The sequence below is a fragment of the Salvelinus fontinalis genome, chromosome 3, assembly GCF_029448725.1.
Source record: "Salvelinus fontinalis isolate EN_2023a chromosome 3, ASM2944872v1, whole genome shotgun sequence".
NCBI classification, from domain to species: Eukaryota; Metazoa; Chordata; class Actinopteri; order Salmoniformes; family Salmonidae; genus Salvelinus; species Salvelinus fontinalis.
Window position 1 is genome coordinate 37,475,266 of NC_074667.1, and position 15,029 is coordinate 37,490,294.

Here is a 15,029-nt window from a genome sequence, read left to right on the forward strand (position 1 = left end):
CTGCACCCAAGGAGGCACTCACGCTAAACACAACTATTAACACAAGTATTAAGTATTAACTACAGACCCATATCCTGACACAGCACCTGCAGCAGCCCCAGTTCTAATCCCAGCACTAGACCACCAGTCAAGGTGCGGAGGAGAGACCAGACCTTCACCCGGAGCGAGCAAGCCACATGGGAGTCCTACCATTGACCTCTGGGGCTCCCTGGTGGGCCTGCTTGCTCCGCAGGTTGTCCTTCCTCTTGTCTACAGACACAGATCCTGACCCAGCACCTGCAGCAGCCCCACTTCTCAGTTCCCAGTTACTGTTTTTCCTGTTCCCCAGTCCCAGCATCAACACCTGGTCTCCAGTCCCGGCCCCAGCACAGTTCCCAGTTCAGTCACAGCACCAACCCCTCTGACAACCCTGGACACAGCAGCAGCCACCACAACGCTCACCCCATCCAACCGCTGCCATCCCATCCCAACTCAGACCCCCCCCCCCCAATAAAGAGACACAGACAGACTGCCAACCAGACCAACCACTCAAGAATTTAAAATAAATAAAAATAAACTTAGACAGGCAATATCTACATTCAGCATTCAGACAGGCAAGATTTACATTCAGCACCCATTGTTAAACAAAGAAACAAAAGTTGTGATTTCTTTTGTAATCTGCTTTTTTTCCTTGTGTATATTTGAGTTAACTGATTGGTTGCTTAGGATGTATTGACTAGATATTTCCTGAAATGGTTGAATACCTTGTTTTAAACTTTTCATTTGAATGTCATTTGAATTATGTATGATTTATGCATAACCAAATACAATTACCAATACAGGAAGAACCCAGTTAACAAAAACTCATCTTTAGGATCACTGATAGTTATATCTGCAGGCGGTCCTGTATGTGTAGTCTAACACTGAATACAAGACACATTAACTTCACAGATGGAAAGTCTTTATTTCATGTTCAATTTCATTTTACTTTCAAGACAAACAAAATTCCAAAAGTGAGTAAGTAACACATGATGACAGTTCAAGAGATCGTTTCCCCCCCTGCAAAGCCCCGTCTGTCAAGTACATTATGACGTTACCCATAGATGCTAAGCCAAAGTCAGTTTTGTGTTTTTGCTTGTGTTTCAGATAAGGCTTACATCAGGGGTGTCAAACTCATTCCACGGAGGGCCTAGTGTCTGCAGGTTTTTGGTTTTTCCTTTCAATAAAGCCCTAGACAACCAGGTGTGGGGAGTTCCTAACTAATTAGTGATGTTAATTCATCAATCAAGTACAAGGGAGGAGCGAAAATCCGCAGACACTCGGCCCCCCGTGGAATGAGTTTGACACCTGTGGCTTACATCAAGAGGATTTGGGTCCTCCGCCGGCGCAGTCTCCTTTATAGGTGGCCATAGCCTGCCTGTGGAAGTGGGGGAGGAACTGGTGTATGCGGAGGCCAGAGCTGGGCAGGGCCCAGATAAGGGTTCTGTCAGTGGGCTGGGGCGCAGGCCAAAGACCTCCAGGCCTGGGATGGGGCCGTAGAGGGTGGGCAGGCTCCGGGTTGGAGCCTTGCGTGGGGGTCCCAGGGAGGACTGGGGGAGGAAGGGCCGGTTGGTGCAGGGTCCTGGGGCAGGCCTGGGGTGGGGTTTAGGGTGAGAGGGGTGGGTGTCACCTCCTAATATGCCACAGGGGGTGCTAAGGGAGTGGGACAGAGTCCTGGGAACCAGGCAGAGAGGCCAATTTCTGCTCAGACTCATCCCCAGGCAACAAGCCCTCTTCTGGTGCTCGCTGTGGAGTGCCAGAGGGCGCTCTGTTGCCATTCTCTGAGACAACCTCAGAGTAGGGGTGTGCTGGCGCCCCAGAGCTCCACCCTCTTCATCTCTTTTGTGGAACCTATTCCCCCTTAACCCTGATTGGTTCTCTTTGCCCGAGGGGTGGCGGCATGGGGATGGTCTATGACTGGAGGCTTTGTCCTCTGTTTCTGGGGCTGATTGGTTGGTGCGGGTATGAATGTGTGTGGTGAGAAGGGGGTCAAGGATGACACGGATTCTATGTGGGGGCAGTCGGGGTCGTCTTAGTGGGGCTCCCTCCACCAGCAGGTTAACTCCCATGTACTGAGGGACTTCAACTGTAGCCTGGGAGAATGAGGAAAAGAGATATGTTCACACACTCCTGATGGGGCCTGGGTATTATTCATGCCTTATAGTACCTGGGAATGCTTTGCATAGTCTGCAGAGGCTCATCATATGTGATCATCAAGCTTGTGTCCGAATTATCTGCATGTATGTCTGTCTATGCATATATCCTTGGCCTCACTTGTTTGTAGATGAGCTGAAAGCCCCCTGTATAGGCACCAGGGTCCGCCCGTCGGTCCAGCACCACCTTGAGGGTATCCAGCTGCACGGCAGGGCAGAGGCGGGCGGTGACTGCCGTGGAGGGGGCCATCGTGGGGCTGGCGTTGATCTCCAGTAGCCAGGGCCTCAGGTCCCGACCCAGTATGAAGTCTGCCCCGTAGAGCTCAAAGCTGCCCCTGCGCCCCTCCACCAGGTCCTGGGCTGTCTGGAGGGCGTGGACCACTGCCCGCTGCATCCCAGGCACCACCAGCGCCCCCCACGATGCCCCCTGGCCCTGGGCATGCAGGAAGGCCCGGAACTGGGAGCACGACCACATGTTGTCCTTGGGCACCTCCGGGTGGCGCCATTGAGACGGCTGGAAATGCTTCTGAATGGAGTTGTTGCACAGGTGGACCGAGCTGATGGAGGCGGAGAGAGAAAGCGAGAGATGGACAGAATGGACTATTGATATTTTTGGTATTACTGATCTAGAATACCTCTTGATAAAGGAAAACTGATGTGGATCAGGTAAATAAGCAAGTTCTTTCTCATGCCTCCCACTCCTCTCTCTCTCTCTCTCATTCATTCATGCATTCATTCTCCCCCCTCCACACTTCTCCCCCCCTTCTCTCTTACCTATCCAGGGTCTGTGTGGAGTAGGGTTGGGTGGAGAAGCGCAGGTAGCACTCGCGGTAGAACCACACGGTCAGGGGGTTCCAGTCTGTGACCAGGAACCACTGGCGCAGGTCGAACTTGGTGGCATAGACCAACAGGGGGCGCTCCAGATACTTCTGCACCACCCACTTACTGTCCTTGATTAGGGATGGGTCACTGTCCACCAGGCTCAGGATCTCCTCCAGGCGATTCATACACATTATACCTGGAGGGGAGTGGGAGGAGGAGAGAGAGGGTGATTAAGAGGGAGGAAGAAAGGGGGGAGAGACAAAAAGAGAATGGCATATTAGATAGGAAAGAGGGACAACAACAACGAGAGGGGGAGAGAGTAGTACAAGGAAAGAAAGCAGAGGAATGAGGGTGTAGGGGTAGACATGAATAAGATATGAAAGGGAAAGAGTTACAAAAACACATGAACATTAAAATACACATTAACATACACAGCAAACCCTATGACACACACCCAACCTGCCCCACGAATCATATCAACTTGTCCCTCAGAACACACACACAGACAGACAGAGCCAGCCTCACCCCTGCCCCGTGACTTGGCCCCTGGTTTGATGATCCAGATGTTGTGGAGGCCATCCGTCTCCAGCTGTGGACACACCTGTAGTCTATTCAGCATGGCCTGACAACGCTCCACATACACACCACTGCCCTCGATCCCCACACCTTCACTACACACACACACACACACACACACACACACACACACACACACACACACACACACACACACACACACACACACACACACACACAGAGAGAGGGAGAAACACAGAGGGGGGTATTTGAACCAAATACCTTAGTTGAGTGCTAGTATGGGTTAGCTGAGCAAAGACAATGAAGCTATGAATGACTAACTAATGACCCTTGACTACACACAACACACTCACTGGACGACCAGGTAGTAGTCATGCATGAACTTGACCCACTGCTGTTCTGTGAGGGAGGGTGGCGTTTCCATGGTGACATCAATGTCACTGTGGTCCAAACTGTTGAGAAACTCCTGGCATACGTGCAAAGCCCTGTCAATCATTCTTGGACTGACCAATCGAGTTGCTCTGCGTTTCCTAGGGCCTGGGGAAGACTTATTTGCTTGATATTGAGAATGGCACAATGTATTGCAATTTATTGTGTGTGTGTGTGCAGTATATCACTCTGATACCCTCGGATTGTGACAAGTTCTCTTCCACCTTTTCTTCCTCTGCCTCTACTTGCTCTCTTCCCTCTCCATCACTCCTTTCCACTATGTGCTGGAGCAGACTGGTACATGCGGTCCTCCTGAAGTCTTCTAAAAAAGTGGATGAGAGAGAAGGGGAGCGGGGCCAGAGAAAGAGAGAGAAAGGATAATGAAAAATATGACTTTTCTCAATTAGACATTCCTAATAAACATGTACTATACAGTAATGTTGACTGTGAATTGGGGATGGAGAGCTGCTTGCAGAAGGACAAGTGCCTTCAGAGAGAAGTGGGTAGAAGGTCCCTCTAACCACTGATACAGGATCAGATACTGTTACATACCTTTAATGGTTAAGGTTAGAGACTTTGGGTTAAGGTCATCTGATCCTAAGGGAAACTACTACCTTGAGCTATCACAGAAAGAAAGACATGCATCTTGGGGTGCAGGACAGAAGGACAGTTAGAGAGTGGCCTGACCAATGAAGGCATGTTTCTCATCATCTGCCCCGAGCCTGTAGCATCGTGGGAAGAATGTGTCTGGGTTTGTAGCATCAAACCACTGAAGGTTCCTCAAGTTCACACACAGACCCACCTGAGAGAGAGAGAGAGAGAGAGAGAGAGAGAGAGAGATTATAATTACTCATATTATGTATCCCTGAATAAAATAGAGCAAAGTAGAGAAAAGAATAGTAGGATAATAGAATAAAATAGAAGGGAGGGGGAGAGAGGCACTAGAATGTAGCTTGAGTATTCCCGTTATTTCCTTAAGTGAATTGAGTGCAATCTGTATTCAGACTGTGACCTTGGTGGTGAAAGTGCCCGACTTAGCATAGTGATTGGTCATCTGGTCCTTCCGTAACGAGCGGCAGTCAATCTCATCCCTCCGTGTCGTCCAGTAGAAGTATGTTGTTTCATTTCGCACCAGACGAGACTGGGGGAAGAAAGGGTGAGTGAAAGAGTGACAGGAAAGGGGAAAATCTAGCAGTGACGCCACATCAAACAGCAGCTCACCATGAGGTCATACATGTCATCAGGGTCGTGCCCCCTCGCCCCCTCCACCCCTCTGTCTGAAAAAGAAGAGAGAGAATAAAAGTATGTAGTACATAGGAGTAGACATGGGAGAAGGTTGTTGCTCCTAACCACTGATACAGGACCAAATATTTTCTAATCCCCCTAATAGTTAAGGTTAGGTTTTTAGTAGGCTAATCTGATCCTAGATTTGCGGTCGGGGTCAACCTCTCACTCGAGCGATGACAAGCTCTGTTCTGACAGGAGAGTGATGTGTGCGGTGTGACATATCTTGGTTGATGTGGTATGGGCTCAGGTTGTATCTTATTCTTAGGACTAGGAGCATCCTACCGGTGCTCCCATTACATTTATACTATAGCTATTAATCTAAGTGCCCTATCCATACCATTAGCAGGGATTCTGCTTTACCTTATACAGTATAGTCGCAAACGTAAAACTGTTGAAGTCTCTCTTAGAACCTTTGTGGACTACAGAATACCTCACAAGAGCTAGTTTCTTCCTTGAAAGTTTCCTTGCCAATGAAGAGCTTCCGTCTTACCATTGTCATCATTACTGTCATCCCCATCCTCTTCACCATGACAATGGCTTGCTGGTTTTGGGGCGGGGCGTGGCAGTCGACGCTCCACCCAACCTCTGGCCTGCAAGGCAGCACGGATCACAGGATAGGGGCCCTGTACAGAGAACACCCTCCGCAGCTGAGAGAGAGAGAGAGAGGGTAGGAAAGTGTCTTTAGGTCAGTTGGTCTGCAGCCCTGGTCAAGGAGAGCTGCAGTGTATGAGGGCTTTTTCCTCTAGCCTTTGGATCAGGTGTGAATCAGGAGCCTTAGTGCTGGGCTGGAGCCAAACCCTGCATACCCTGTCGCTCTTCAGTGTGGCCAGGGTTGGTGACCACTGCTGTAGGTAATGTGTTGGTTGTGGTGTGTCTGCTGTAGGCCCAGACAGTGGTTGTGTGGAGAGAAGAGAGAGAAAGAGACCAGGGGCGTCATGCACCCCAAAAATCTAAAGGGGCCCAAAAAAGTATGTGAGGATGGCTGAGGGGCTTCTCTGCTAAAATATGGCTATTTATTTTTAAAGGAATGGGAGTCTTATTCATTACATTTAGTTACCAGCAGCATACCACCATGCATCCCACTGCTGGCTTGCCTTTGACGCTAAGCAGGGTTGCTCATCGTCTGTCCCTGGATGGGAAACCAGATGCTGCTGGAAATGGTGTTGGAGGGCCAGTAGGAGATGCTCGTTCCTCTGGTTGTATGCCCCAGGACAGTGATTGGGGACATTTCCCTGTGTAAGGTGCTGTCTTTTGGATGTCCTGACTCTCTGTGGTCGCTAAAGATCCCATGGCACTTATTGTAAGAGTAGAGGTGTTAATACTGGTGTCCTGGCAAAATTTCTAATCTGGCCAACTAATCATCCACAGCTTCCAACTGTCTCATTCCTCCTTTCCCATGTAACTATTCCCAAGGTCATTGCTGTGAATGTGTTCTCAGTCACATTACAGGGTTAAATATAGAAATAGAAGTTATTGCTTGGTTTTCTAAAGTCTACCAACCTTGCCAGCGTGCAAGATAGTTAGACAAGCTAGCTACTCTAACTTGATTGATAGCCCGAAATGGCTTCTTGGTAGCTAGTTACGAGGTTGGGAAATTGGGAACCTAACTTTATGCCCCTGTGCTCCCTATGGGCATGGCGCCTCAGAGAGACAACTGTCTTACCTGGACAGCCTTCTCCACCAGAGCCTTGGCAGTCTTCAGCCTGTCTGGGTTTATCTCTGGCAGATTAAATGGACTGCAACGCACCCTCCCCTCTATGGGGGAAAACAGGCATACATTTAGTATACAGTATGGTGTCAGTGGCATACCGCAGTTTGGTGGGGCCCCCCGCAAGGTCTGAGAGAAAATGTTGCTGTTTTATTGTCAGTAGGACTATAAAAAAGTATTAAAAAGTAAAGTAAAGTAAAAACACGACAAATAAGAAAACACAAGAAAGTAAGTAAGCTATATACAGGGTCAGTTCCAGGGTCAGTGCCAATACCATATTCACAATGTGCAGGGATACTGGAGTGGTAGGGTTAGATATGTATAGGGGTAAGGTGACTAGGCATCAGGATATACTGTATGATAAACAGAGTAGCAGCAGCGTATATGATGATTGTAGGTCAATGTGTACGTGCGTGTGTGTAGAGTCAGTATGAATGTGTGTGCGCGTGTTGTGTGTGTGTGAGCAAATTAGGTGTGTGTGACAGTGTGAGCTCAGACCTCCCCAATAAACCATCATCATGACCCTGACAACACACTCCGAACAGAAGGACTTTCCTCCGACGACTGTTCATGTTTGCCTCCCCACGAAGGAATCAATTCATAGATGGCACAAGGTACGTACAGAGAACTGCCCTCTCGGAGGCACTCACACCAAATACATGTACCACCTGTTGGTGAGTGTGCCGAGGCCATGTTCCCACTATCGTCCAGCCTTGCCGCCACATCGCTCCTCCTTCAGCACCAGCCCAGGCCAATGAAAATACTCTCTACCACCTCCCTTCTCCATCGCTCTCCCCTTTCCTCGCTCTACACCTATCCCTCTCACAGAAACAGACCAGAACCAGGAGCCATTTTTCACCACACCAGAAGAGGCCAGGAGGAAGGACCAAAGCCCTAGACCTACACACGGAGCGAGCATGCCACAGGCGAGTCCCATCACTGATCTCCGGGTCTTGAGTGTCTGCTGGCTCCTCAGGTTGTCCTTCCTCCCCTCTACAGAACCAGATCCCGACCCAGCACCAACCCAGTACCCATTTTGCAGCACAAGCCCCAGCTCCAGATGAGGTGTGGAGGAAGAACCAAAGATCAAACCTTCACCCGGAGCGAGCAGGTCACAGGGGAGTATCACCATTGACCTCTGGATCTAGGGCTCCCTTGTGTGTCTGCTGGCTCCTCAGGTTGTCCTTCCTCCCCTCTACAAACCCAGATCCAGACCCAGAACCTGCAGCAGCCCTGGTTCCCGGTTCCCGGTTCCCGGTGCCAAGTCCCAACACCAGACCCAGCATCAACCCATGGTATCCAGTCCCGGCCCCAGCAATAGCACGGATCCCAGTTTCTAGTTCCAGCACCAACCCCTCTCGTAGCATAGCCTCCGATTCGGATGACCATTTCCCAACGGAGTACTTCCTGTTTAAGCTTCTGCTTGTACAGCATAGAGTTATGATCTGATTTGCCGAAAGGGGGGACGAGGGAGGGTCTTTATGCTTGCGGTTAGAGTAACAGTGGTTTTTATTGCTCCTAGTGACGAAAGAAACATGTCGATGGAAGTTGGGTGTTACATGTCTTAATGAAGTGGAATTAAAATCCCTGGCAACAAGAAAAGCAGCCTCCGGGTTCATGGTTTACCGCTTGTTCATAGCCTCGTACAGTTCGTTAAGTGTCAGCTTGTTTTTTTCTTGACCTAAGGAGGAATATATACAGTAGTCACGATAACAGATGAAAGCTCTCTGGATAGGTAGAAGGGTCAGCATTTGACCATCAGGTATTCCAAGACGGGTGAACAATGGATCGGGACTTCCACTGCACTAGAGTCAGCACATTATTTGCTGTTGCTGAAGAAGCATACCCCGTTATAGGTTTATTTTTTCCATGTATGTTTTGAGGTTGGACAATAGCATGTATAGCATGTTTTTTTTATTAAACTAGGAAAGTCAGTTAAGAACACATTTTAATTTTACAATGATGGCCTAACACCATACGGCGCTGGGCCAATTGTGCATCTCCCTATGGGAGTCCCGATCACAGCCGGTTGTGATGCAGCCCGGGATCAAACCATGGTCTGTAGTGACGCCTCAAGCACAGAGATGTAGTGCCTTAAACCGCAGCGCCCCTTGGGAGCCTCGTTAGCACATAGGGGGCACCGATTGGTGTCACCTCGTTAGTGATCGGCAGTGTTGAGGATGTGAGCAATCCCACCATGGTTGATCTGACCGAGACATTTATGGGTGATCCTGATTTCGCTAAACCTCCTGAGTTGACCTCTGCTTTGAAAACCCCAAAGGTGAGCGAGTTTGTAGGACCACTGAAGAGAGGAGAGGGTTCCTACAGTTGACACTTCGATGTCTAGGAAGCAACTGATTGCTGAACAGAGTAAAGATGTTTCCCTCTCTCCTCTTTTTGCTGAGATACGTCCGGAGGAGTTTGAGGATGTTCATGTGGGTTACTTTGACAGAGATGGTGTTCTAATGAGGAAATGGCATTCTCGCACCACTTCTGGGCAAGACAATTGGCCCAGTGTATCTCAAATTGTCATTCCAGTTATACTTCAACAAGAGATACTGAGGATGGCTCACGGTGGTAGTATAGCAGGCCATCAACAGGGCGTATGACCGTATCTTGCATAACATCTTTTGGCCTGGTCTGAAACAGGATGTTGTGGCTTACTGTAAAGTTTGCCAGCGGACGGATAAACCTAACCAAGCTGTGCCGGTTGCACCTTTGCAGCCTATTCCTGGTTTTGACTAACCTTTCAGAAGGGTTCTGGTGGATTGTGTTAGTCCTTTGCCCAAAGCAAAGAGTGGTAACCAGTTTCTCTTAACCATCATGTGCGCTGCCACTCGTTTCCCAAAGGCTGTTCCACTGAGGAATATCACAAGAGGAAAGTTACTACGGATATTGCAGGAGTTTACCCTTGAAATCAGACATGTCCGTGGTAAGGACAACTTGGTAGCTGATTGTCTTTCAAGGGTGGGCAGTCAATTGGTTTTGTGTTTTGTGTTTAGCCAGTGTGTTGCCCTGGCTCACAATTTAGTTTGCCTGCATGTTTTGTTGTTTTGGAGAGGAGTTTGGTTTTGGTTGCACTCATTCCAAGGGTCGAGAGTTATAGAAGCATTAGTGAGTTTTTCAAAACTTGTGAGGTTTAGGCATCTATTAAAATAATATAAAAAGACTGTAAAATAATAAAAAAGGGGAACGTTTTATTATCAATAGACTGTACATTGGCCAATAGAATGTGGCCGGTTTTCCCTTCACCTCTTTTCACCAGCGTTTCCTCTTGGATAGCCCGAAAAATGGGTTGTAATTACAAAGAGCCCGGGGCAGAGTCGAAGTCGAAGCTGGAAATGAGGTTAATAACGGTCGATCTGATGTTTAAAAGTTCTTGTTGATCATAAGAAATGATAGAGGAAATATTTTGTGCAAAACAAGTAAAGATAAACACCAAAATTATAACTAAATAGCAAAGTGGCAGCCATACAGTATGCTGCCAACATCGTGTGTGTGTGTGTGTGTGTGTGTGTGTGTGTGTGTGTGTGTGTGTGTGTGTGTGTGTGTGTGTGTGTGTGTGTGTGTGTGTGTGTGTGTGTGTTCTTACGAGGCATGTGCTGCATGCTGCTCTCAGGGTTGGCTAAAATCTGTCACTCTGGTGTCCCCTTCTCTCTGGTCATCTAAGAAGAGAATAGATAATCATCATGCTGTAGTTAACCTATCAGCCAATAGGTCTGGACCTTTATGGCACAGGCAACCGCTAGCTCCACTTCAACTGTTACTCCTAAAATCGCCTAATTTTTAGAATTGTTTTTGCATTGATGGATGAATTAATCTTATGCTACTCAAATAAATAACCAAAAAAAATCTAAACTAATACAATCTGTTAATTGGACTTGTTGCACCCATTACTAAAATGTTTGTTTCAGTACAGATGGTTTAGGTAGTCATCATTTTATCTTCCCAAACCCAGCAATCATTCTGAATGCAGGTTGGGGTTGGATATCCTCACTCTGGCTGGATTCCAATAAGAATCACACATCCCTTCACAGTTCATTAGAATGTGACTTGCAGCCTTGAAAACCACAAATGTCAGGCCACTACATTAGACTCTCAAAGTAAGGCCCTAAAAATGTGTTGTACTGTTATTTAATTAATGACAACATGGAGGAGCTCACCTGGTTAAGGCCAGAAGACAGGAAATAGATGAATGCAACAACCATATCTCTTTCCCTAACAAATACAGTCAAATACAGCAAGGCACTCTGGGAAATATGCAAATAAGGCTTTACACTAAGCAGTGTGTTAATTTAACACTGAAAAGTGTAGACCCGTATAGACACTGGCCCAGTATTTAAATGAACAGAATCTGTGTTTATTTAACACTGGATCATTTGCTGTGTATGTATACACAAAAAAATGATATCCTTTTGTTTTTAAAGTAACTTACTGGCAGCCAATTACCTGTAAGTTACTGTAAAGAAACAGGTTCAGTATGTTACCATAAATTCCAAATAAACTTTGGTTTACCAGTACATTACTGTAAAGTTTCTAACATACTGGACTTTTTTTCCAGCAACTTACAGGTAACTGGCTGCCAGTAAATTACCGTAAAAACAACATGATTTTTTTTACAGTGTAGACTAAGCAGTCACTTCACAGAGTGAAGCCGACAGTGAAGGCAACTGCCGACTGATTGATCTACAAATCACCTTGCATCATAAATAACTACTTATTAATATTTATAGATCAGTCAGTCACCATTTACCCACAATGCATCATGAATTTTACACTTTCAAACACAGCCACAGGTTCTGCTGTTAGCTGTCTGTAGGGCAGGTTCTCTTAAAATGACACAGCTAGTGGGTAGTGTTCTGGGTTAGGTGGTTGTTAATCTGTGGCGAGCCGAAACAAACACTGTCACCTGTTTTGCCCAACCCCCATCCACCCACCCTCTCTGGAGTGAATTACATATACATCCCTCCCACATGCACCTGAGGCTTTTCACAGACTGTGGTCATGTTCACCAAATAAACACATGCACACAAACACAGGGCAGAAATCCCAATGCACAATGTTGACATGCAATTATGTTTACCTAGTTACAGCTACCTCGTCACCTAGCCCACTCAATAATAGAAATTAAATATGTACTGTCACATCTGAGGCTAGACAAGTCTACAATAATTAGTTCATTATCAGGTATGAAAAGACACTCACACTATCCTCTCTCCCAATGAGCAATGAAGTGCAGTAATCTATACAGTCTATAGTTAGACAGTGAGTAGCCTATGGGCAATTCCATGGTAACGGAATTATGCTGTATGCCAAACAAAAACCAAGTATGCCAAGTATATCAAACCAAACAACTCTATCGACAACGACTACTTCGAACAATTTCCACAGTAAAACAAACACAAAAAAATTTACTGGAAAAAAGTTTGGTAACAGAATGTTGTTAAAATCTCCCTCAGTTTTATTCTGTTACCAAATGTTGTAGCTGCATAGTCCTTCCTGTAAATGTGTTTTAGTGCAATGTTCTGGGAACATTGGTTTATATTTAGTATACATTTTATAGTGGAAAATAGGAGTCTCAGCATAATTCCATTACCATGCAATATGGAAAATACAAACATTCCCAGGCAATTAGTTGAATACAGATAATAGGGTTATTAAACACGTGGCAAATCTTTTACCAATAAAAATATCTGTATCTAAGCTTCAAATATCATGCTGACGGTCATTTCTGCACTCACTGTGAACTCACCTGTCCTCCCATGGTGCTTTTATTCCCCCCAGCTTCCTCTTGCACCATTTTGCTTCCTTTTGACTGCCGTGACCCAACTGCTACCTGCACACCTGCGCAATCCCGCCTCCTCCCTCAAGTTCCTACACACTGGGGGAATCTCAATTGCAGATGCTTGTGTCCTTCCTGCTCTCGCCTCACCTCTTCTCAAAACCCATTGGAGGGGATGGTCAGTGGGGCGGGACCTCTGGCTTTCTCATCCAATGGGTTGGAGAAGACGGCGAGGAGATATGGAAGGTCCAAACCTGTCATAATTAGAATTAAATTAATAAATAAATAAATGCATACATAAATAGATAAATAAAACTATAAATCAACACATATCTGTATGTATTTAATTATCATCTATGTATTTATTCATTTTATTTATATATATATTTATTCATTCATTTATTTCTGTATTTCCTCCTCAAATATGATAATGATGGGGTGTCAATCAAACTCATGTGGGTGGTATCTAACAAACCAATGGTATGGTATCTAACAAACCAATGGTAGATCAATGTCATGGTGCAGTTGCTCATTGCTTTAGCACCTATGTGAAGCTAGACACAATAATGATTAGCCATAATAGTAGAATTTGTGGTTCACCTTCAAAATCAAAGTCCCATATTGAAACTGATGCAAACAGATACGAATAGTGGAATCATTCCATATTTGGACAAGATAATGGTTAACACGTTTGGAATGTTGTTATATAAATTCAACAAAAGACAATTCGTTCATTTTACCCAAAAATCGAAATCAGTTGAAATCGCACTGTGGCTGTACTAGACATCAGTATTGCATTGGGGGCATATTGTATGCAATGTACAGCCTTGCCTATGGCTCTTTGGTCCATGAAATGTTTACAACTGTGAAGAGTTAACACAAACATTAGCGTCATATCTCCTATTGCAGGACTTTAACTGTGGGAAATCCCCTCACTATTCAGCCTATTGTGTGTATTTAACATTCATATTGCAATGGTACAGCTTTAGCTATGGATCTTGGGTCCATGAAATGGGGTATCAATCCAGAACACAACTGTGAAGTGTTTACACAAATATTAGCGTTGTGGCTTTTATTGCAGGACTTTGTCACCACTGGGGAAAGAGCCATGTTAGCTCACCAGTCAACTTACTGTGTAGTGAACATTCATATTGCAATGTACAGCCTTACCTATGGATCTTGGGTCCATGAAATGGTGTATCAGCCTACTCAGTGACACCCAGAGATCACAACTATGAAGAGTTTATAAATATTCGTGTTGTAGCTCATATTGCAGGACTGCGGGCGGCAGGTAACCTAGCGGTTAAGAGTGTTGAGCCAGTACCCAAAATGTTGCTGATTCTACTCCCCGAGCCGACTAAGGGAAAAATATGTTGGTGCTGTTGAGCAAGGTACTTAACTCTAATTGCTCTGGATTAGAGTGTCTGCTAAATGACTAAAATGGAAATGACCTCACCAGCCCGTCTATTGTGCGTATTTGACATTCATATTGTAATATACAGCCTTACATATGGATCTTGGATCCATCAAATGGGGTATCAGCCTACTCAGTGGCACCCACAGAACACAACTGTGAAGAGTTTACACAAATATTAAGGTCGTAACTCTGATTGCAGGACTTTGACACTACTTTGAAATGAGCCACATTAGCTCACCAGTCAATAGGTTGAATAGTGAGGTGATTTCCCACAGTCAAAGTCCTGCAATAAGAGCTACGATGCTAATATTTGGGTAAACTCTTCACAGTTGTGTTCTGTGGTGTCACTGAGTAGGTTGATACCCCATTTTATGGACCCATGATACTTAGGTAAAGCTGTACTTTGCAATATAATTGTTCAATATGCACCGATGACACGACGGTGGTAGGCTTGATCACTGACAACAATGAGACAGCCTATTGGGAGTCAGTATGGTGCCAGGGCAGCAACCTCTCCCTCAATGTGGGCAAGAAAAAGGAGAGTATCGTGGACTACAGGAAACAGAGGGCAGAACACGCCCCCATTCAAATCGACAGTGTCCACAGCACTAAGGGCCTATCATGGTTCAAACACACAAACACTGTCGTGAGGAGGGCATGACAATGGCTATTACCCCTCAGGAGGCTGAAAAGATTTGGCATGGGCCCTGTCGTGGAAATTGCAAGATTATGTTATAATGCTTGTATTGCATTATAATGGTTGTTTCATTCGACAGAATAGAGTGTTCTGTTAACTATTGTGTGTGTTTTACTGAGGAGGGCCTCTATGAGATAGCACTGACGGAGGAGATTTACGATGTCTTTGGGTGATAAAAC

The 15,029-nt window shown here is 45.9% G+C and overlaps 1 protein-coding gene across 1 annotated transcript; it reads right to left on the reverse strand.

The window, feature by feature from the left end:
* Positions 1–1,256: 1,256 nt before the first annotated feature.
* ttll3 (tubulin tyrosine ligase-like family, member 3) lies at positions 1,257–12,770 on the reverse strand. Its single transcript, XM_055899798.1, is given in 14 exon segments — positions 1,257–1,434; positions 1,437–2,111; positions 2,293–2,728; positions 2,946–3,189; positions 3,519–3,664; positions 3,884–4,067; positions 4,156–4,281; positions 4,647–4,761; positions 4,972–5,100; positions 5,181–5,236; positions 5,737–5,893; positions 6,910–7,001; positions 10,547–10,619; positions 12,707–12,770. Coding segments are annotated over 13 exon segments (2,472 nt in total). The 5' UTR covers positions 10,563–10,619; positions 12,707–12,770; the 3' UTR covers positions 1,257–1,338.
* Positions 12,771–15,029: the final 2,259 nt, after the last annotated feature.